At 40.6% G+C, this 20,927-nt stretch overlaps 1 protein-coding gene across 6 annotated transcripts in view; it reads right to left on the reverse strand.

Annotated features, from left to right (window-relative positions):
- Window positions 1–20,927, reverse strand: part of micu1 (mitochondrial calcium uptake 1) — a 59,168-nt gene that overhangs the window by 33,783 nt on the left and 4,458 nt on the right. For all 6 annotated transcript variants that reach the window (XM_021314665.2, XM_012859217.3, XM_012859218.3 and 3 more), the window contains exons 2-5: window positions 16,356–16,520; window positions 15,325–15,493; window positions 9,484–9,646; window positions 5,499–5,542 (exon numbers count right to left, since the gene is read on the reverse strand). In XM_021314665.2, coding sequence (XP_021170340.2) covers window positions 5,499–5,542; window positions 9,484–9,646; window positions 15,325–15,493; window positions 16,356–16,519 — 540 coding nt within the window. In that variant the 5' untranslated portion in view covers window position 16,520. The remainder of the gene's footprint in view (window positions 1–5,498; window positions 5,543–9,483; window positions 9,647–15,324; window positions 15,494–16,355; window positions 16,521–20,927) is intronic.

The following is a 20,927-nucleotide window of genomic DNA, read 5'->3' on the forward strand; positions in this document are numbered from 1 at the left end:
GAGGGAGGGAGGGAGGGAGGGAAGGAGGGAGACAGGAGAATTAGAGGAGGCGGAGAACCGGACAAGGGGTGGGGAGGTGGAATGATTTGGGGGGGGGGGGGGCAGAGAAAAATGTGGAGGGGTGGTTGAGAGATGTAGAACCGAGGGTGATGGTTTTTATAAGGGAGGCGGGGAAGATATGGGGGGGGGGGGGGGGGGGGAGGACGAGAGGGTGGCTGATTAGAGCATGGGAGAGGAATCAACAGTTAACAATAACCACACATCGCTACATTAACATTTCTGGCAGCTGAAAGCTTGAATGCATCATGGCGGTAATGAAAAGACTTCCTAGTGACAAACAGCTGAGAGCGACAATTCCTGATCAAACACAAATCCACTTAAAAGACAGGAGAAGAAAAAAAAAAAACACACAAGTTGGAGCAACATTTACAGCTTATAATGATGTGTTTCTGTAGGGAGATGTCACTTAGTCTGCACTTTTATAAAATAGGATAGTTACCTGTTTAAATGCTCCGTATGATCCGGTTCAGTTGGCCAAAAACATTTTTAAATTCAACCATATAAAAAAAAAAATCAGAGAGGCACAGAAGCAACTAAACACCATAGAAAACCACCGGAGAGTTAATCTCGTTCAGGAATTCAATTAAAGAGGTGAAACTCAAATTACAGACTCATTATGCAAGGAGTGACATATTTTCAAATGTGTATTTCTGTTTACTTGGATGATTGTGGCTTACAGCTAATGAAAAGCCCAAAGCAAATTAAAAATGCTATGTGAGACCCAAGACAGAGAAGCTGTGTTCATGTTATAATCTACAGACCGACATGTTCATGGTGAAAACTGCTGACCTGACAGCTGGCCAGCAGTCAGGTCTGGTTGCTCAGAGTCCTGCAAGTAGGCTTATTACTAGAAAGTTGAGTGGAAGGAACAATCCTAGTGTTGAGACGCTCCTAAACCACAGACAAGGCCAGAAGAAGCCTTACTGGGCTACGGAGAAAAAGTACCGGACTGTCGCTCAGTGGTCCAAAGCAGGGATGGATGAAAGGCATTCAAGATTATCTCTCAATATTTACATGTGAATATGGCAAAAACAGTAAATTAACCATAAAACATGAAGTGGTACAATTGCCCAACTAAATAGTGCACAGTTCTTGCCTTCACACATGTTTTCTAATATGCCGACACCTTTTCATGCTCTAAAAAGTACAAACAGTAGGAAAAGTTCACAAACAGCGACAATCCCATCCATGCTGTGAGTTTTTAAGCGTATCATCATCAACATAACTCACATCTTTTCTATCCTGATAACAATTAATGACACAATGACTGCCCATCCCCAGTCAAAGTCACTCCTCAGATGAATTTTTGTCCCAGAGAGGGACAGAAGCGTCACCGTGACCGACGAGCCGATCAAACCAGCCTGACCTGAACTTTAAAACTGAGTCTGCTGCTGAAGGCCGCTTCCTTAACGCCTCAGCGAAGCCACGGTCTGATCACCTCTGGTCACGCTGCACTGATGCAGTAACTCATGAGAACGAATTGAGATGTATGGTACAGTACATGGAATACTTTTCTCAATTCTTATGTAGTATTTACATTTCCAGACAAACTGCATTCTGGGTTTTTTTCCCTCAGCTATAAGCCAGAATCATCACAAGTAACAGAAATAAATGTGAGAAATGTATCACTCTGTGTGCAATGCATATCTGAGTTTTACTTTTTTTGGAAGTTAATAGCTGGAATAAATTAATTTTTTTGACTATAATGTTTATTGAGATGCACCTTTAAAGCGTATACAGATGAATCCTGACTAATTGTTTCAGAAGGTAAACAAGATTGCACTTCTTTAAATGATTCGATTTTAAATGGAATATTTAAACATTTAAATATACAGGATTGATCCTTTTCAGCCAGAATTTTTTTTTAAATTTAACCATAAAAAAAAAGGACACAAGAAAGAAAGCTCTTGTTTTACTAACACAACCTCTATGACATCAACTTTAGCCTCGGTTTAGCCACCCACCCTCTTTTCTGTACCTTTATATCAGCCTTCTCCTCAATCCTAATTTAGTCTCCACTGATGCCCCACCACCGGCTATTCGGAGTCTAATTTCATGGCATTTTTACTTTCATGTGAGCTGGATTTTATGTCTTTTTTGGCAGATGAACGTAATGCTTTATACTTCCTCCAACTAGTGAGAAGAGCTCATAACACCAGAGAGGAGAAAGCATGTGTCCCTGAGCAAACAGGAGGGTGGAGGGGTGCAGCCAGTCACAGAGGGAGGAGGAAGAGGAGGAGGAGGAGGAGGCAGGGCCCAAAAGTCTCCTGGGTCAACCGCGGCTAAAAGCAGAACCATAGTAGAGGCCATGTGTCCGGAGATTTGCATGGCAAATAAAAGAGACATGTGGCCTCGAGATAAGGGCAACATTTGCATGAGCAGACAAGAGCCATAAACGAAGAGTGTGTCATTTTGATTTTTAGGTGCCTCAGAATTAAAACCGTAGCTTGTTTTTGGATTGGTGTACACCCAAAGTTCTTTAATTATACTCTTTAAATAAATAAAAAGGGAGGAAAATCTTAGAATGTAGGGGAGAAAAAAAAAAACAAAGCAAAAATAAGCGACTTGTCAAAGACACTGGGTCTTACGGACTTGGTGGGGTTCATCATTATGGAGATTAGGGACGGATTTATACCAGCCTGAAGGCTGATATATTCTCTAATGAGATTGGAAACTACAATCTTCACACTTATGATTCTCTATCATGAAATGAATAAGGATGGCCAGCTTCTGGCTTTGAGGAATACTTATTAGTGTCTATGACAGAAGGAAAAAAAAAAAAATCAAGGGAAGCTGTGATGATCATAATAATGGAGCTGGTGATTTGTATTCATAATTTCTTGCTTAATGATGGTAAACAGAGAAAAATTACTGTTTCAGGGCCTGAGACTGGGTTCTGTGAGTCGGTCTGTGGGTTTGATGAGACGGCTACAGCACATCGCTAAAGTAGCCATTCCCCTTGAACTTTATGAAATAAACTTAGAAATTGTTTCTTATACTTTACAAAAAGACACACAGTAACATGATTAGGAAGTGGAAGAAAAGAGATTGTTGTCAAAAGGTTTCCCAGATAAAAATCTGAAAAGTGTCAAGTGAACTTTGTATTCAGCCCTTTTAAAGTAACACTTATAGACTATCTTGTGCTGGAATTTCAGCTGCACCTGAACAAGCGGACCTTTTTCCCCCACTCTTCTTTGCAGAACAGTCAGATACTTAGGGCCGACTGTCCTTCACGTTTTACATGTGTCCCTGCTCCAACACCCAAGGACTGCATTATCTCCTCACCGTGCCATTAGGTGCTGCAGACGTTTCTTATGTACCTATTTATTTAAGGCAGGAGGGTGTCAGCAGGGAAACACCTACACTGCAAAAAGGGAACTAAAAGTAAGTAAAAATTTCTTGAAATTAGTTTATTTTCCCTTAATTTTAGGAGCTAAATGAGACTGTTTGCCAATGGAATGAGTATTATTACCCCTAAAATAAAATAATTAGATACCCTGCACTTGAAATAAGATGATGGAGATCAATTGTTCCTATTTTAAGTGCAAAGATCTTATTCCATTGGCAAATAGTATTATTTACGTGCTTTAATCAAGGAAAAATACACTTATTTAAAGAAACTTTCACTTACTTTTTGTTCCCTTTTTGCAGTGTATGGTGTAAAAGGGTGGAAGCTGCATGTTTATAGGGTCACTGCCCTGCAGGAAGGTGAACCTTTGCATCGGTCTAACAGGTTTTATTCCAGTGTGCTCCTGTATTTAGCTCCCAGCAACCCTGACCAGCCTCTCACTTCCTGTTGAAGAGAAACATTCCCACAGTCTAATGCTGCCACTGTTATGCTTTACTTCATGTTCAGGGGAGTGTTCATTTTCTACCACACACAAAGCTCTGTATATGGTCAAAAATGTTGAAATTTGGCCTCATCTGGCCTTTTTCCACATGTCGACTATGACTATGTGAGAAACTGCAAAGAGCAAGCATCCCCTCTGGGTTTTTACTGAAGAGTAGCAAATGGAAAACCATTGTGCAAAGAAAGCCAGAGTTATTTATCATGGGCCATCTCTGAATTATGCCGTCTTCACTGCAAAAAGGGAACTAGAATTAAGTGAAATTTTCTTGGAATCAGTGTATTTTTCCTTGATTAGAGCACGTAAATAATACTATCTGCCAATGGAATGAGATTTTTGCACTTAAATAGGAACAGTTCATTTCCATCTTCTTATTTCAAGTGCAGGATGTCTAATTATCTTATTTTAGTGGTAACAATACTCATTCCATTGGCAAATAGTCTTATTTAGCTCCTCAAATCAAAGAAAAATATACTAATTTCAAGACATTTTTACTTACTTTTTGTTCCCTTTTTGCAGTGTTGGCCTAGCCCGTTAGTTCAGATACACAGACATGTCCTGGTAGTTGTGCCTTAATCCTTCCACCTCCTGAAATGTTAAAAGCTTAGGATAACGTTGTATAGTCTAGCCCTGATGTTTATGACGCTGTTTGTTCTCTAATGGTATTTAGAAATGGTATTCAGAGAACCGCTGCAGGTATACTGAGATTAAATCCCACACAGTTAGTAACTGGGTGACCTCTGAAGTTAATTGGATTATATTTTGTGGTGTCAGAGTAAAAGGGCTGAACACAAACGCAGGACACAATCTTTAGATTTCTCTTTGTAAAAGAAAAAAAAAACCTGAATAATTTTCATTCCACTTCACAATAACACTACTTAGTCTATCTGATAAAATCCTAATAAATACATTTAAGTTTGTTGTAACATGAGAAAATGGTTAAAAGTTCAAGGAGCCCATTATGAAAAAGGTTTCCTAACAACAATAACATCAATAAATAGCTCAAACATACTTTTAAACTGTAAACAAGAGTGACTGAATTCAATCTTCTTTTGAAACATAAATGCAGGATTTAATGTGACCGACTACAGAAAACCCGTCTGGACAGCCAAACAAACGATCCCAATCATCCGCTGGTTGGTTTATTGGTGTCATGGTGGCATTAAACATTACCGCTGGTATGTTTTGACAAATAAAGCCTTTTTAATGACCGCTTAGATCCTCTATATAGGACAGTTTAATGTTGTATAGTATATTTTAGTGACATTAAACAGCCCCAATGGGGCAGCAAAGCTTTCAGAGGCTCTGCTTGATTCATTTCTTAGATTGAAAGTTTGATTTCTGACAACTAGGGAAAAAACTTGATGATCTGATTAACGCCGTCTTCCCACAATGATAATATTTTCTGGTCCTAGGTATCATAAATCTATTTATGAGCCGAAAGTACACTGACATCACAGCAAAATACTTTGAACAAAAATACAAAGCAGTTAAAATAAAGCTTAATGATTATACACTTTGCTGCAGCTGATCTACCTGATAGCTAACTTCAGTATATTTCCCCCCATAAATAAGACCAGCGCTTCTTACCTTCCCATCGTAGCGCTTCACCATGAACTGATCCAGGCCGAGATCTGAAGGCGACAGGTTAAAAAGGAGATATGTAAATTAGCAGAAGCAGTCTAAAGGCGGGTATTAGGAAGACTAGTTATTCACACGGGGGGACTGAGATTTATGTTAAGCGGAGCACTAGGAGATGATACTGTGTCATTACTGGACCTCCTGTAATTAATGAGCCCTGATAGAGATGGATGATGGCCATTAGCAACCCAATTCTTTTAAGTAAATAGTTTTCTGCATTCAGCTTTTGCTATCCTGATTATCAAACATTATATTGAGTGCTTTGGATGACTAATATGAGATTTATTAGTTTAGAAGGCATCTCTGAACACATATCTGGGATTTGTTTCAGTTTTAGTTCATTATCGCTAATTTAACCAACAACAACAACAGCAACAACAAGTTGAATCATATAAGCAATATATTTCAAAGTCCATTCTGTTTATCTGCTGAACAACACATCAATTACAGATACAGAGAGGAACAAGTGGAGAATTTAAAGTTGAAATCCTAATTTTAGGCCCCAAAAAAAAAAGAAAAGTACAGATCATTGTACCTGTTCATCACTTTACATCACAAAATCTATTTTATCAGGACTTTATGTTTAGGATCAACACAAAGCTGCACATAATTGTGACGTTTTGGAAAGAAGTGGCTTGCATTCAGCCCCCTGTAAAAAAAACAAAAGGCAACTAACTGCGAGTTTTTAGCGTTGCATATCTGGACACTGGGAGCTCAAACTGAGTCAGACTGGACAACAGACATCTGTGAGCACCAGTGTTGCCAGAGATTCTCCATCAGATTTAGATGTGGACCGTAGCTCTGGCTACATCTTTAGAGTATTTGATGAACCTCCGCCTCGTGCGTTTTGTAGCTTTGAACAGTTTTTCCCTCCAGCATCGTCTTTAGCTCCGCCCACTTTTCCATCATTCACATCATTCCCAACCCATGGCAGCGCCACCGCCGCTGTGGGGTGGTTCACAGTGGGCATGGTGTGCTCGGGGTGATTACCTGGCCTCCACAGCACTTTGGGAGTAGCTCAAAAATGATAAATTTTAGTTTGATTGGGCCTTTTCTCTTTGATTTGCTGTAACAATAATTCCTCCTGCAGTTTGCAAACACAGGCCCTTCCAAAAGTATTCAACTTTTGCTACTTATGTTTAAACTCGTTCACTAATGTTCTCCAACTCGCCTCGGGGGCTTTTCACAGAACAGCTGTATTTATAACAGGACTGAATCACACACACAGGTGGCCTTCATTTCCAATTTGTTTGCACTGGATTCTATTTAGCGGTAAAAAAAAAACAAAAAGAGGCTGAACACATATGCACACAGCATATGCCAGATTAGATCGGTAAAAACCCCCATCAGAACCCTTAATAGTTGCTTATTTCACGTCACAATTAAGTAGTGCTTTGTATCTGTTCATCGCAGAGAATCCCAATAATATGCATTGAAATTTTGGGTTGTAATGTGACAAAATGTGGAAAAAGCTCAAGTGGTATTAATACTTTTGGAAGACATCAATTTGGGGGAATAGGGCAAAATTCAGATGCACCTAAATTCAGCCCTTGCATGCCTATCTGATGATTTTATTTAAGAGATAAAACCTTCCTGCTGAGCATTAAAACAATAAAAACAGAACGAGTCTCCTGCAGCTTAGACTTCACCATCATTTCTATACAAATGCAACAAATGTTTGCACAGATTTGGGGTTATTGGCCGAGGGAGGCGGAGTGAAGCTCAGTAAACTATAGCCCTTTCTAATCCTGCGAGAGCGTCGGCATCGCAAACCGTGGAGGAAAGATATTAGATCCAACTACTGAAGTTTAATAAAGGGGCCGAGAAAGGAGAAGCCTTGAACGTGATTAAAAGATGAAGGTGGTGAGCTGGGTGAGGAAGGTCAGCGTAAACGTGTCAGGCTAGCATAAAACCTCATGGAGGAGAGAACAGTCCTGTCTCTTTATCTGTGAACGATTGCTCCAAAGGTTAATATTCCTCACATGTGAATTCAACAGCACAACTGTGATGCACATCCATCCATGCAAAGAAGTGTCCCTCAAACCCAACTCAGTTTTTGCACTGAATAAGGCTGTGTGGTGCAGAAACATGTAAATGCTATGCTAAGCTCTCCGTCTTCACCAGCTTCCCACGGCTGGAGATCAATCCTCTGTCGCCGGGTGTCCCGCGTGACGCCCGAGATCCGCTCCGGGTTCAGCCGGCTAATTGACACAGCGACTGCTGAGTCGTGATTCCCTGAACTCAAAACCTGCTCACCCTCCTCTGCTCATACGCTCGGGTTTGTTCATGTAAAGACCAGTCTGAGTTAGGAGCTCCTGTGGCTAAATGGGAAAGTTTTAAGGAACGCTCATCCAGCAGCCTTGCCGTTATAAGGAAAGACGTGTGAAAAGAGACTTTTAACGAGCTTGAACTTGTATTGCAGTGGAAGCATTACAATAAAATGCTTAATACTTAATATTTAAATGAAGTACATTTATTCAGTGGAGAAAAAAAAATTCTTGTTTTCAAACTCGTTTTCAAACTTGTTGGCAAGGAAGAGCAGCACGATAGTCTGAAGGCATTTTAAAAAAATGATCTCCAGAAGTCTATCATGCAAAGTTGTCACCGAGCCTTTAGAGAATTGCAGCAAATAATGACATCTCGGGGTCAACAAGCTGCAACAACCATTAGCCCCCCCATCTCGTTGCCACAAGGCTGTCTGGGAGGCATGCCAGGAAAAAGGCCTTTTCTCGCCCACCATGAGATGAAGATTGGGTTTTTGGCAACAAACACTCTGGGTGGGTTTGTCATAAAACTAAAAAGGCACCCCCACATACTTGCACCGACAAGCAGACGTCCACGCATACGGACTGGTACCCTCAGAGTTCAGTTTAAACAACCATGTATGCGGAGTCACAGTATAAACTGCTCGATGGGAAGAAGTCTTCACATCAAACTGTTTTATATGCGACACTGAGCTTGATGCACTGAGCTGCTACAAGCAGCCGGTCGCGACTCGCAAGGACGCGGGTGCCTGCAGGAGAAGAAACGGCTCTCGGTGCTCAACCAGCTAATCAAAGATGCTAATATCTGTTCCCCCCGCTTCGTCCCAACGGCAGAAAGTGAGGAAAATAAAGGAGTTTGTCAGAAGAAATGCAGGTACACTCGACTATGAAAGGTAAGACGTCCGCAGAGAGTCCGTGCAGCTCACAGTATACACACAGTACGCCCGAGTATGTGGGAGTCTAAAGAAGGAATGTGTAAAAAGCACTTAATGTCCATTCTGAAAGGATCTGGAAATCTTGTTAAGAGTGCACGATGTGAACCCTTCGACATACTAGGACAATATAAACTAAACCTGCTGCTAAAACCCAGGTCATCATCTGGTCTTTTATCAGAATAATGATCCAAAACATCCCACCAAATAACAGAAAAACCCTTTCCAAGAAGTGTTGTCAGTCCCCAGACCCAAATCTAACAGGAAACCCGTGGAAAGTGCCTATAAGAGCTCCCAGGACTCTGGACCATCTAGAAAGATTATGCAAAGATCTTTGTCTTTGTATAATCTGGCCTTGGTAGAGGTGCAAATTAATTAATTTAGTAAAAAGGCAATTATTATCGTTCCCCCCCAACTGAATAAATGTAGTTGAATTAAATAAAGGTATATATTAAAGCCCCTTAACATATTTTTTACAAGGGGTGACATTAAGTCTGGAGAGTGATGTTCATGGTCATGTTGTAGTACTGCTTTCTGTAACATTGCACCTTGACTGCTATACAGCGTGTTGTACGTATCCATTTGGGGCTAAATCTCTAACCCGGCCCAGAAATAAACCAAATATTTACTTGAATCTACAATTTTCTCAGGATGCAAGAACCAAAGGGATAGTCTGTCTGAATGGCAGACTGTGGCGGTAAACATGCTCGCCTCCAAGGACCAGGCAGAGAAACTCACTCTCGGGCTGCTTCTCATTGGGTGTGATGGAACGGATGAAGTCCTGGGGTGTCATGTAAACCTCTGCGTCCCCGTGCTCGTTGATGACCTTCAGTGTGGCGAAGTAGCGGAAAATCTTGTCTGGAGTCGAGTACGCCCTGATTCTGTTCTCATACTCCATCACCTGCCAAGCGACCAAGAGGTAAAAATTAACAAAACAAGCTTAACACATCAAGCATGAACGGCAATTTACATTAATGATTCTTCAATCCAATTTCTTTAAATTAGGTTTTAATTAATTATGATACATCCAGATGTTCTCTAACAGCCTCAGAGGTTTGTTAGAGAACGTTAGAGAAGATGCAACATTACAAGGACCAGATAATAGAGACACGTCCTGGAGGATGTTTTGGATAAACCCAAAGCAGAATTAGATTATAGGACAATATCCCAAACTTTTAACATATCACAAAGCTTTTTTATTCATATTGAAGAAAATCAAAAAGCAGACAGAAAAGCTGTAAATTTGCAATCCATTTAAAACAGAAAACCAGACTTTAATCATTTTGGAGGAGCTGCAGAGATCCCAAGCTCAGGTGGGAGAATCTGTTGCTACAGTAACTATTAATTCAACGCTATACAGATTTGGCCTTTTTGGAAAAGCGCCGGAACACAGCCAAGGTTGCAAGAAAACACAGCCTCCCACAATCCTTTGTGCTGTCATCACCACCTGTGCTAAGTCCTTCTGCTCCTTCAACTCTGCAGCTCCCATACCAGACAGTTATGCTAAGACACTTTCTATTGTAGCTGTGTAAAAGGTTTTTTTAGCAGCTTAGTGGAAAGTCCAGCCCGTTTCAGTTTTCTGAGAAAGAAGAGCCGTTGTTGAGCCCTCTTCACCAGGTGGGAGGTGTTTACGGACCAGGAGAGGTCAGAGGAGATGTGGATCTTAATGCTGTCCATATGCTCCACCACCTCCCCCTGTATGCAGAGAGGAGCGTGTTCGGTCTTCCTGGACCTCCTGTAGTCCATCATTACCTCCTTATAGTGCTGGTCTATGTGTCTCGGGCATTATTTCAACAATTTACTGCACACTTGTTGAAATCCTGCTTTCGTCTCTAAAACCATCTGTGTGGCGCCTTCCTCATGTTTAACGAGTGTACTGCATTTGAATTTTGAATCAGTATTGCCGTTGGCTCAAAGCATATCGTGACGTCACTCAGAAAAAACAATGTCATTAGCCCTGTGGGGTATAAAAGCCCCTTCGTCTCATAAATGCCTCCGTAGCGAGGTGGATTTTCAGGTTAGCAATTTATAAGAGGAGTATTTAGTTAATTAATTTGCCATCTTCTAGTAGCCCAGACTACACCCAGCCCTCATCCCCCGCACTCTTCCTTGTCCAACCGCCTCCTTTAGGCGCATTTTTCAAATATTAGATGTGGGAGGAATAAGGCTCTGGCACAGGATTGAGATACACTTAAAGATCAGGGTGGAGGTTAATTTTCCTTGAAGACTACAACCATGAATATTCGGCTAGAGCAAGTTTTACATCAGGGTACATGCATGTGTTAAAGAAAGCCTCAGTCACAGTCCAGATCTAAATCTAATCTAGAATCTGTGGAAAGACTTGAACAGCGGTGTTAAGATCCTCTCCAGGGTCCGTTTCTTTTTAGCGTATTCACATAAAATCTCCATCAAATAAAATTTGCAATATCAAGTCACTAAACATGAAAAAAGTCAGGGGACAGTGAACACTTATGCAAAGCATTACATTACTAAGCATCATAAAGCTCAAAACCCTAACTTAACCCTAATCAAGTATTTATACAGTGAGGAAACTATCATGGAAGAGTTTGGCGAGCGCAGGATGAGAGAACGGTGAATCAGAGCAAAGAAGCCGGAAAGTTAGCCGTCAGCTCAGATGGAGAGGTGTATTAACCTCTTTACCGAAGCAACACAATCAAAACGGGAAGTTGGCGCTATCAGGGTCAGAATGACTGACACTTCAAATGAACGAATACCGCAGCTATTCGTTCATTTGACAACTATCAGCACTGCATCAACGATGCGGCCTGCCGATTGTGAAAGCAGAGAGCTCATTTATTCAGGCCCTGTTACACACATTAGTCACGTCAAGTGTTTGTTTTGACCAGCCAGTATTTGAAACAGATGCTGCATTGCTGGAAAACTGACAGAACACTGTGTGTTTAGAAGCTAAGTGGTCTTTTCATGTGACACAGAGAGAGAAAAAAAAAAAAAAAAAAACCTGTTTACTACAGCTATTCCCTGCGGAAAAGTACAACGTGATTTACAGCTTTGAGTATTTGAGGCTGTCATTATGTTCAATTTGGTAAAAAGAGTGTTTGTGAGACAGATACGCAGACACAGATCAAGTACAGAGGTGGGATTTTCCTTCTGATGCACAGTGTGCTTCTCCACTTACGAGTCTGTGAATCTCACTGGTGTTCTGGTATCAAATTAGCCTCAGTTGTTTTTTTACTCTTCATATTTCAAACAATATTTAACATCAACATTAATTCGAAAAACTACAATGGGAACTGAAAAAATATCCTAAATCCTAGACATTTTGTTTATTTATATGTAGATGTGTAATTAATGTGTAGATGAGCTCACGACTGCTGGCAGGGGAAGAGGAGCATGCACAAAGCTTGTGGTATAAATACTGAAATATCTGTTTGGTGGGAAACCTCCAAATTTTGGCCAATAGGAAGCAGAGAGTTTTAGTTTTGCATACAGTCATTTTTCTATTACTGTTCTCATCTCCATATGTTTGAAACATTTAGAGTTTGCTTTAACATTTAAGGCATCCAAGTCGCTTCCTTCTGCTGCAAAATATGCACACACCTTACAAATTATACTACTTTTTAAATGTATTTCCTAAGTATTGCAAAAGGTTATAGCTACAACTTTTTCATCAAAATGTTTAATTTTTCAAAAATAACAGGGAAGCATGATACGTCGGCTTTACATAGGTGTCGGTAAATATCAGTTATCATACAATACTAATATCGAATATCAATATCGGCCCACATTTTCACATGGGAGCAGAATAAAAATATGAATTTAACTGAAAAATAAATATATAGTATATAAATAGTTGTTTTATAAATGTTGACAGGTCTAAAATATAAAAAATTTTTTTATCATAGCATCTCCTTGATCACGCTGAGAAATGGCTTCTTCTCGGCGTTACATTTCTCAGATTCAAGCGGACCAAAACAGAAGCAAAACAATGGCAAATATTAATCAAGCTTTTGAGCATTGGTGCCAATTTAAAGGAGCAATAAGCAAAATTTCATTATTTTAGATAGAATGAACTAAAAAAATAGTTTTGTGAAGACCTAAAAGTATCTTTTTAGATGGACTATGGTTAAACATGTTGTTCTCCAATCTCTTGTTTACATAGCTGTGCCGGCCGCGCATGACCCGGCTGCTGTAAGAGCCAAAAGAACGCTCTGCGTGGTCGAGCTGAGCACCCGACCGGGGGGCGCTGGTGTGTCGTTTCGCAGCTTCTCTGGATGCATTCATGCAGCGGAGCCTTGAGTATTGCAGCTCGAAGAGGGCAAACTAATACAGCTAGCGTTAGCTTATGTTGTCCGGGAGGTTTATAGCTGCGCTGATGAAAGTTCAAGAGCTTTACTGACCTTTGCATATCACTCTGGAACATACTGACCAGCGCAGAATCAATAGTTAATGTGGCAACAGATTCTGCCACCTGAGCTTGGGATCTCTGCAGCTCCTCCAAAATGATTATATTCTGGTTTTCTGTTTACATGCATCGCAAATTTACAGCTTTTCTCTGCTTTCCATTTCTACAATATGAATAGAAAAAGCTTTGTGACATGTTCAAAGTTTGGGATATTGTCCTATAATCTATGTCTGCTTTAGGTTTATCCAAAACATCCTCCTGGACGTGACTCTATTATCTGGTCCTTGTAATGTGGCATCTTCTCTAACGTTCTCTAACAAACCTCTGAGGCTGTCACAGAACATCTGGATGTATCATAACTAATGATATCCTAATTTTAAAAAATTGGATTGTGATACTGACCATTACGTTCATTAAAAATGAGCATAACGGTCTAAATTCAGCTTTTGAAAACGTAACAGCCTATTACACTGAAATGCGCTGGCAAAAACCCTGTATAGTAATCCAACTGGGCACAATGATTCAATTGGAAAAACCTTTGCATGCAACCAGAGTGAGCTACAGGCACAGAAATTTGTAAAGTCATAGTAAGTGACTTGGCCCCTTTAAGGCATAACTGCTTTCAATTCTCCAAAGAAAAGTGCATAAATAAGTAGTAACCAAGGCAATAAAAGCCTTGTCAACCAGAGTCGTCTGGCGTGTATATCACCTTAGATTGAAGGAAAGTATCCCAGCATCAGCATACAGTTGATAGTGGTGGGTGAGGCAGCTAAAACCAGTGATAAATCTCAGAGCACAGTGGTAGACTGGAGTCAAGGACAGTAGGCACTGTACTTTTTAACCCTGGCACACTGCCCTTCATGTTGTAGATGTGTCCATGCTTCAGCACACCTCATTTCAACTGATTAACAGGCATTTGATGAACTATAACCATCAGAATCAGGCTTGTTAAAGTAGGCAAATACCTGCTTTAACACGCCTTGAGAACCAGGGTTGAAAAAAAAAAAAAACAGCTGTGGGCAACTGGCAGAAACACACCTATGCACAACATCACCGTTAACAAGTACAGACAAAAAGTAGCTGATACCATAAGCTTCTGAGCTCTGAGGGAAAAACAGGACTTGTTTTTGTAATAGAAACCGAGCTTCACCCTTAATTTGGAGATCACATTTCTAACATGAACTTTGAAATAAAGCTCCCCATCAATAATTAACCGTCCAGCATTTGTAACTGGTGACTAGCTTGATAGCTTTACATTGGTCAGTTCTGACTAAGCAGATATTCCCAAATGGAACAGATGAATTTGCAAAAAGAAGCATTATTTAGGATTTTTTTAAATCATTTTTTTAATCATTTCAAACTAGTTTCCATTGCATCAGCCAGATCTGCACTGCATCAAAGGTGGACTGCAGAAACTCAAATGCCTGTGCGACTGGGTTTGGACAGCAGGTCTCTCAAACGACTGAAGCCTTCTGTATTCACAAAACGCAGATTAAACTTTACTATATTGGGATTCAAGGTATTTCTTTGCAAAAAAAAAGCCAATTCTTTACACATACCTGAGTAAAGGTGTGAGCGCAGCATGATAAAAATTACAAAAACCATATTCTCAGCACTAAAAAGGTATGATTCAGAAGTTTAGAAAACCTCAAACTATGTTTAAGGTTTGTGAACTTTCCACTGCATATATTGTAAATCTATAAGTTGGATCACTTCAAGGACGGGGTGAGCATAAATTGCTGTCTGGACCTGAGAAGTTTTCTGCTGCTGCAGAGGGAGGAGTGACGGTCCAATGTTCACATCTGCAGCCATAATTCAGATATACCCGTAAAATGGTGTCACATTTCATTAAAAAGAAAGAAAAGAATGGCCTCTATTGTTTATATTCTTCCTCCTGGCTCATTTTTATAATAATGAGCTGAGCAACAAAGTGTTTATATGACAAGAAAATCTCCCTCTGTTGATCCCCCTTCTGTTTTTGCTTTGTCATCTGATGCCTAATTAAAAGCCATAAAGCCATCCTGAGGGTAGTACATTTCCGTTGTTTATGACAGCGGAAATGCACGCTGATTACCTCTGTATGTCACTGTAAGTGTCCGTTCCAAACACGCCAGCATTTGCATCTTGGACATTGATTATTGGACGCAGTTCTGGTGATTGACCGGGCAGCAGCACGCCTATAGTTTATCGATTACCTTGCGGTCACGGAATCCTGAGCGGGGTTTCTTCTTCTTCCCCTCTTCGCCTTCGTCCCCGCTGCTGGACTCCACAGACTTTTCCGAGTCTGCGTCCCTCACAAAATCGGCTTCCTCTCCAGCCGCCTGCTCAGAGTGTTGAACAGAAGGTCCTGCATCAGCATACGCTCTAGAGTTTTAGGGGGAGAAAAAAAAAAAAGCAAAAAACACATGAGAAATAAATCTTAATACCAGCTGGATGGTTCAATGCTGTCACACATGATTATGCAACACAATTTGTCTCCATGCTTTACTAATTCTAGTAAAATTATAGAGTGGAGAATGAAGTGAACTTTATTTTTCGGCTTAATGAGAAAAATGGCAGCGATGCAAATAAAGAGATCCTGCTCTGCTCGGTTTTTAGCTCTTATGCAGAATGCACAGGGGTTTATCGGGGCAAAGTCCCACTACCACCATATTTCTGTGACTGAACTGAAAATTGGAATAACAACAATATCAATAAATTGCACGGTCTGTCTGGGACAGGCTAAATAATTCAAATTAATGCGACACAAGGAGAATGAAGTGCGAGGTGAAGGTCTGGAACAGTCTCATCCCATCAGTCTCAAATGCCCTGAGGCTCCATCAATCACTCCGCCTGCCGCAGCTCAGTTGCTCCGTTCCCCAAAGGATTTTAGCTTTAACCCCCCCTCCCCCTCCCCAATGCTGTGCCTTCACTAAGCACCAGTCTTCCAGCTAATGGACAGTCATGAAAGACTGCCACTCAGCGTATTAAATTAGAAGTGCTAAAAACTGAAACTGCCTTCAGAGATTGTGCTCATCTGATGGGGACACCATCTCATAAAAGGTGTGGTGATGAGGACGCATTAAGACGCCATCATTAAGACGAACTACGTGGCAGTAACGAAGGCTAAACCTGACATTTCGTCAGAAGCAGAATTAAAGGCTTTCTGAAGGTCAAAGGTAGTGCTAAACAGCTGAAATGATTCGTTTTTACCAGTATAAAGCGGACATGTGGTAAAGTGTCCTACCTGCTCCAGAGAAGTCCAGCACTCGCAGACACACCGGTCACGCCAGCCAGGGCCGCCAGCATCAGCCTCCTCCGGCCGGACCCGCCGACTGCCCCACTGTGAAAGCGGCGGGACAGCTGGGTGAGCCCCATTGAAACCGCGGCCAGAGCCCGCAAGCGGAACATGCTGCACAGAGAGGAGACTGAAGTTACTCAAGGTGTCATGACACGGATACGACAATGGCAACGCAACGGCATAAAGTATGCACTCGTTACTTAGTCAGGGTTGCTTTATGTATTTACCTGCATCCACTGCGCTAAAATGAGCATGGAGGATTTATGCTTCGTTTAGTTTAAATAGATGAAACTAAAAATGTTTCCAGTTCCAAGGAGCGATGGCGTCTGCATGAATTGTTCCCACAATAAAGCACGGAGGAGGAAGTGTGGTGCATTGCTGTGGTTTGCTTACTCAGTTTCAACCAGCCACTTTTGCTGCCAGGTTCAATAGGGCCAACTTGAAAGAAAGAAAGAAAGAAAGAAAGAAAGAAAGAAAGAAAGAAAGAAATGTAGATGGCTTGTAAAAAGGTATTATAGTCCGCAAAAAGTAAACAAGCTCTACCTCTGACTATACTGGTGGCTTGCTGCAGCTGCTAACCCTAAAACAAAAGCACACAGTTGTCCATGTAGGACAGAAAGGAAAAAAATACCAGGAAAGATCTCGGCTGAAAGAACTTAAGTGCCTAGTATATGAAACAGGAGAAAAGCTTTTCTGTAATTTTCCCCTAACATGCCTAACTGAAACTGCACTGAAATATACAATGAAACAAATTATGAGCCAGCTAGCATTGACCAGCTAGCATTAGCCAGCTAGCATTGGCCAGCTAGCATTAGTTTACCAGATTTAGTTGTTTAGCTTAATGAGGAAGGTGAACAAAACAAACCCTGACGTACATAAATATCAGACTTGCGTAACAAAAATTAAAAGGATGTCTTGACTTGGTCTGGACCTGCCTAGTTATGCAGGCAGTGGAGCCAAACAGACTAAACACTATATCCACCAGCAGGCCCATGTCCTGCTAAGCTGTTACTCTTCAATTTTAGATCCTAGAGCACGTTTTTACACACAGCACTTAATTCTGAATCATACACACAACTGTTTCACTTAAGCACCTCTTCTGTAGCGCTTATGACTCATTTTGGTGTTATTTTCAGGCTGTTACCTTTTCAGGGATGATTCACTGAGCTTAGAAACCCCATTTATGCCAAGTAAACAGCCAATTAAAAAAGAAATACGTATTTATGCCTCAGACTGCAGTCTTTTCGGTATACATTTTAATAGGAAAATTAATTTAATCAGACCCAAAAGGAAGATCTGGAAGCTTCTACCAGAAAAATAATTAATACAGTAAATACCGTTGGTTCAGCCTTCACACTGCACTAGAGGCAAAACTAGACATTATCAAATCAGTGCATAAATATCCTGGAATCCTTCTTTTACACAAAGCAATGCTGAAACTAATTTCCGCTGGTGCAGCTAAGCTCCAGCAGTCCATTTTCAGCGGTGCTGCTTCTTAACTCCTGTCACGGACACATGATTAACAATTAAGCAGAGGTCTGCAGCGGTGCGCCTGTAGGTCCCATGTGGGCACTTTTTAAAACTACAGGACAGAGAAAACATCACTGAGGCCTACAGCTACCGCCTGTCAAAGCAACATTAGCAATTTGGGCATCAACTGCTGAATGGAATCAGCAGCGAAAAAAAACAACAACAAAAAAAACAAGATGCTGGGCATGCTAGTTGTAGTTTTCACCAGCCCACAAGAAAATTGAAGGTAGACGGAAACAGTAATGCCCAAACGATGCTTAGCCTCGGTCTGCAGGATATGAGAAATGCTTGCGATGATGATGTCAGCTAAAATATATGCAAATTTCCTCCTGTCCTCTCTGTCCCATCTGTGCTTCCATCCTCTGTGACCTTCAGCGCTTTTTGGGCGATGTCATTTGTGTCCAGTGTGACACTTTGTCGCTGATTAACTGGCTAAATAGTTTATCCAAAGCAAAAACCAGGCTTCTCTAAATTTATTTAGTCACAGCATCTAAAGGGCTTTCATCAGTCTTTGCTTTTTTTGTCACACCTAAATCTTTCAGACCATCAAACCACGGTTGTCGCCAGCACATTTCAGAGTAACGGGCTGGTACAATGAAAGTTGTCGAAATTACGCTGAAATTGGTCAGTACGACACAGAACAGTACGACACGGATGTTTAAGAGCAACATGGAAAGGTCGGTAAAGCTCTTGAACATTCATCAGCAAAGTTAAACCTCCTGGACAACACGAGCTAACGCTAGCTGTTATTAGCTGGCAAGAAGTATGAGGGATTGCTGCAAAGCCATGGACAATGCAGACGACTCTCCCTGTGGCTCTACTCTTCTCCAGGAGTGAATGCTGCTTGTCAAGAGTTTGATGTAATCAACTGGTTCCCTTATATAGGAAAGTTTTTTGACCAATCTGTATAATCTGACCCAATCTGTATAATCTGATTGAATTTGACTTTGGAAAGTGCCTTGAGATGACTTGTTTCATGAACTGGCGCTATATAAATAACATTTAATTGAAGAAGTTTTTAATTAACCTGAGTACATCATCTCTTCAGTATAAAGTTTCAAATCTCTATCCTTCAAAAGGTATAGTTTTTAACCAACAACTGGCCATATTGGAGCCCAAACATGTTTTTCGGTCAATAAAAACTCTGCACTGTGCTACATTTAATGATTAGACTAACACCAAGCAGGCTTTTTACAGGCTGATCCCAATTACTGGTGTCCTTTGGGACCTTACCTGCTAAATGCAATTTTGTTTCCAGGGATTATAACACGTACAAATTGCATTTATTACAATTTTTTATCTACGTCAACAAATGATGTAAAACAACTGTGAAAGGAAAAAAAAGTGATGCAAGAGGTGGTAGCTTTGAATGCAATAAAAGATGAAGGGATTAAAAGATTATCCTTGTTTATGCCACAAAGTACATCCTTTACCTGGTTTTTACAAACCTCAAAACAAAGTGCATCAGAGAACGAGCCATTATTGCACCAACAGACCAAATATAATTAGGAATTTTTCAGGTTGATGCATGCAATTGAGATAAAAAACAAAACAAAGAGAATTTAGTCAAAAATCCAACCAACAAAGGACATTTTGGAAAGGACACATTGGGAAACAGAAGCGGAAACCACTGATTGTTGGATCTCTAAAAATGAAGGTCAATGTGAGCCACTGGTAACAAAGAAAATGATGAAAGGGAGAGAAGAAACAAGCTAAATTTAAGCTTTTTTTCTTGTTCATATGATTCAGATGGACACTGTGTATGAAAACACATCAACAGAACAGTCAAATATTCTAATAGATATGCTTAGGAATAACAATGCAGCACATCACCAAAATAACACAATACCTACAGGGCAATGTATCGCAGTTTGAAAAATATAGAGATTTTAAACAAAAAGCCATATAAGATGAGACTATATTGTTTATATTGAGATGGTCTATGTTGTGTATAATTATACCTCTATGTATTCCAGTAGGTTATTTTTCAGCTGTTTCTCATTTATCTACAGATGTTGGTTGAAAATGGGTCTGTGAGACATTTGGGATAAAGCTTTGATTCAGAGATGCCTTTTAATAATTACTATATGAAAAGGAAAACATATTGGAGATAAATATTGTATATCTGCATTCCACCTAAAAATATCGAGATATTACCCGTTACCTATACTGTAGGTTTCACCCAGCGATAACCTACAGTATAACATAGTAGTGGCAGCATCATGCTCTGGGGTTACTTTCCTCAGGTGGAACTGTTTTATTTCTTTTTTCAAAATCAAAGTGGGTGAAATGCTGAACCGTTCAGTCAGTTTTGACCCAAAACCTGCATGTGTCTGCAGGAAAGCTGAAGAGTAGGATGGGTTTTACTTTTCAGCATCATAGTCAGACGAAGCATCCAAATCAACACAGGAATGACTTCCTGGTGATAACATTCCTGGGACAGCCAACCCAGTGTCCAGGAATGTACTCAACTGTGACTGTGGCGGCATCTGAAAAATCGCTATCAGCAAGAGAGCTTCTCAGTCAAGAGGTGGATTACTGGAAGACTCCTTCCCAAAAAGCCCAAACTGAATTATTGCCTGTTTATTTCACTTTTACCTTTAGCTTGTAGTGGATTTGTTTTTTAGTTAAACTGTACAGGCAAAATGACCCACACATCACTTTATGGGTGAGAAAGCTTTTAAAAATGAACAAGGTCTATTTTTTTTAAATCAAATATAATTGTATTTTGAAAGGGCTGTGCAAACATTTGTGAGCAGCTACGTGAAGTTATCTTGTCGAATAGTTAATTTGTAAAGTTCAATAAAAGGTTAGGAACATCCTGCTCTGTCTTCTGTAACCGCAGTCGGTCGAGGCAGATGACCGTTCATACTGAGCCCGGTTCTGCCGGAGGTTTTCCTTCCCGTTAATGGGGAGTTTTTCTTCCCACTGTCGCTTCATGCTTGCTCAGTATGAGGGATTGCAGCAAAGCCATGTACAATGCAGACG

This window comes from Fundulus heteroclitus, chromosome 22 (genome assembly GCF_011125445.2).
Source record: "Fundulus heteroclitus isolate FHET01 chromosome 22, MU-UCD_Fhet_4.1, whole genome shotgun sequence".
In the NCBI taxonomy this organism is placed as follows: Eukaryota; Metazoa; Chordata; class Actinopteri; order Cyprinodontiformes; family Fundulidae; genus Fundulus; species Fundulus heteroclitus.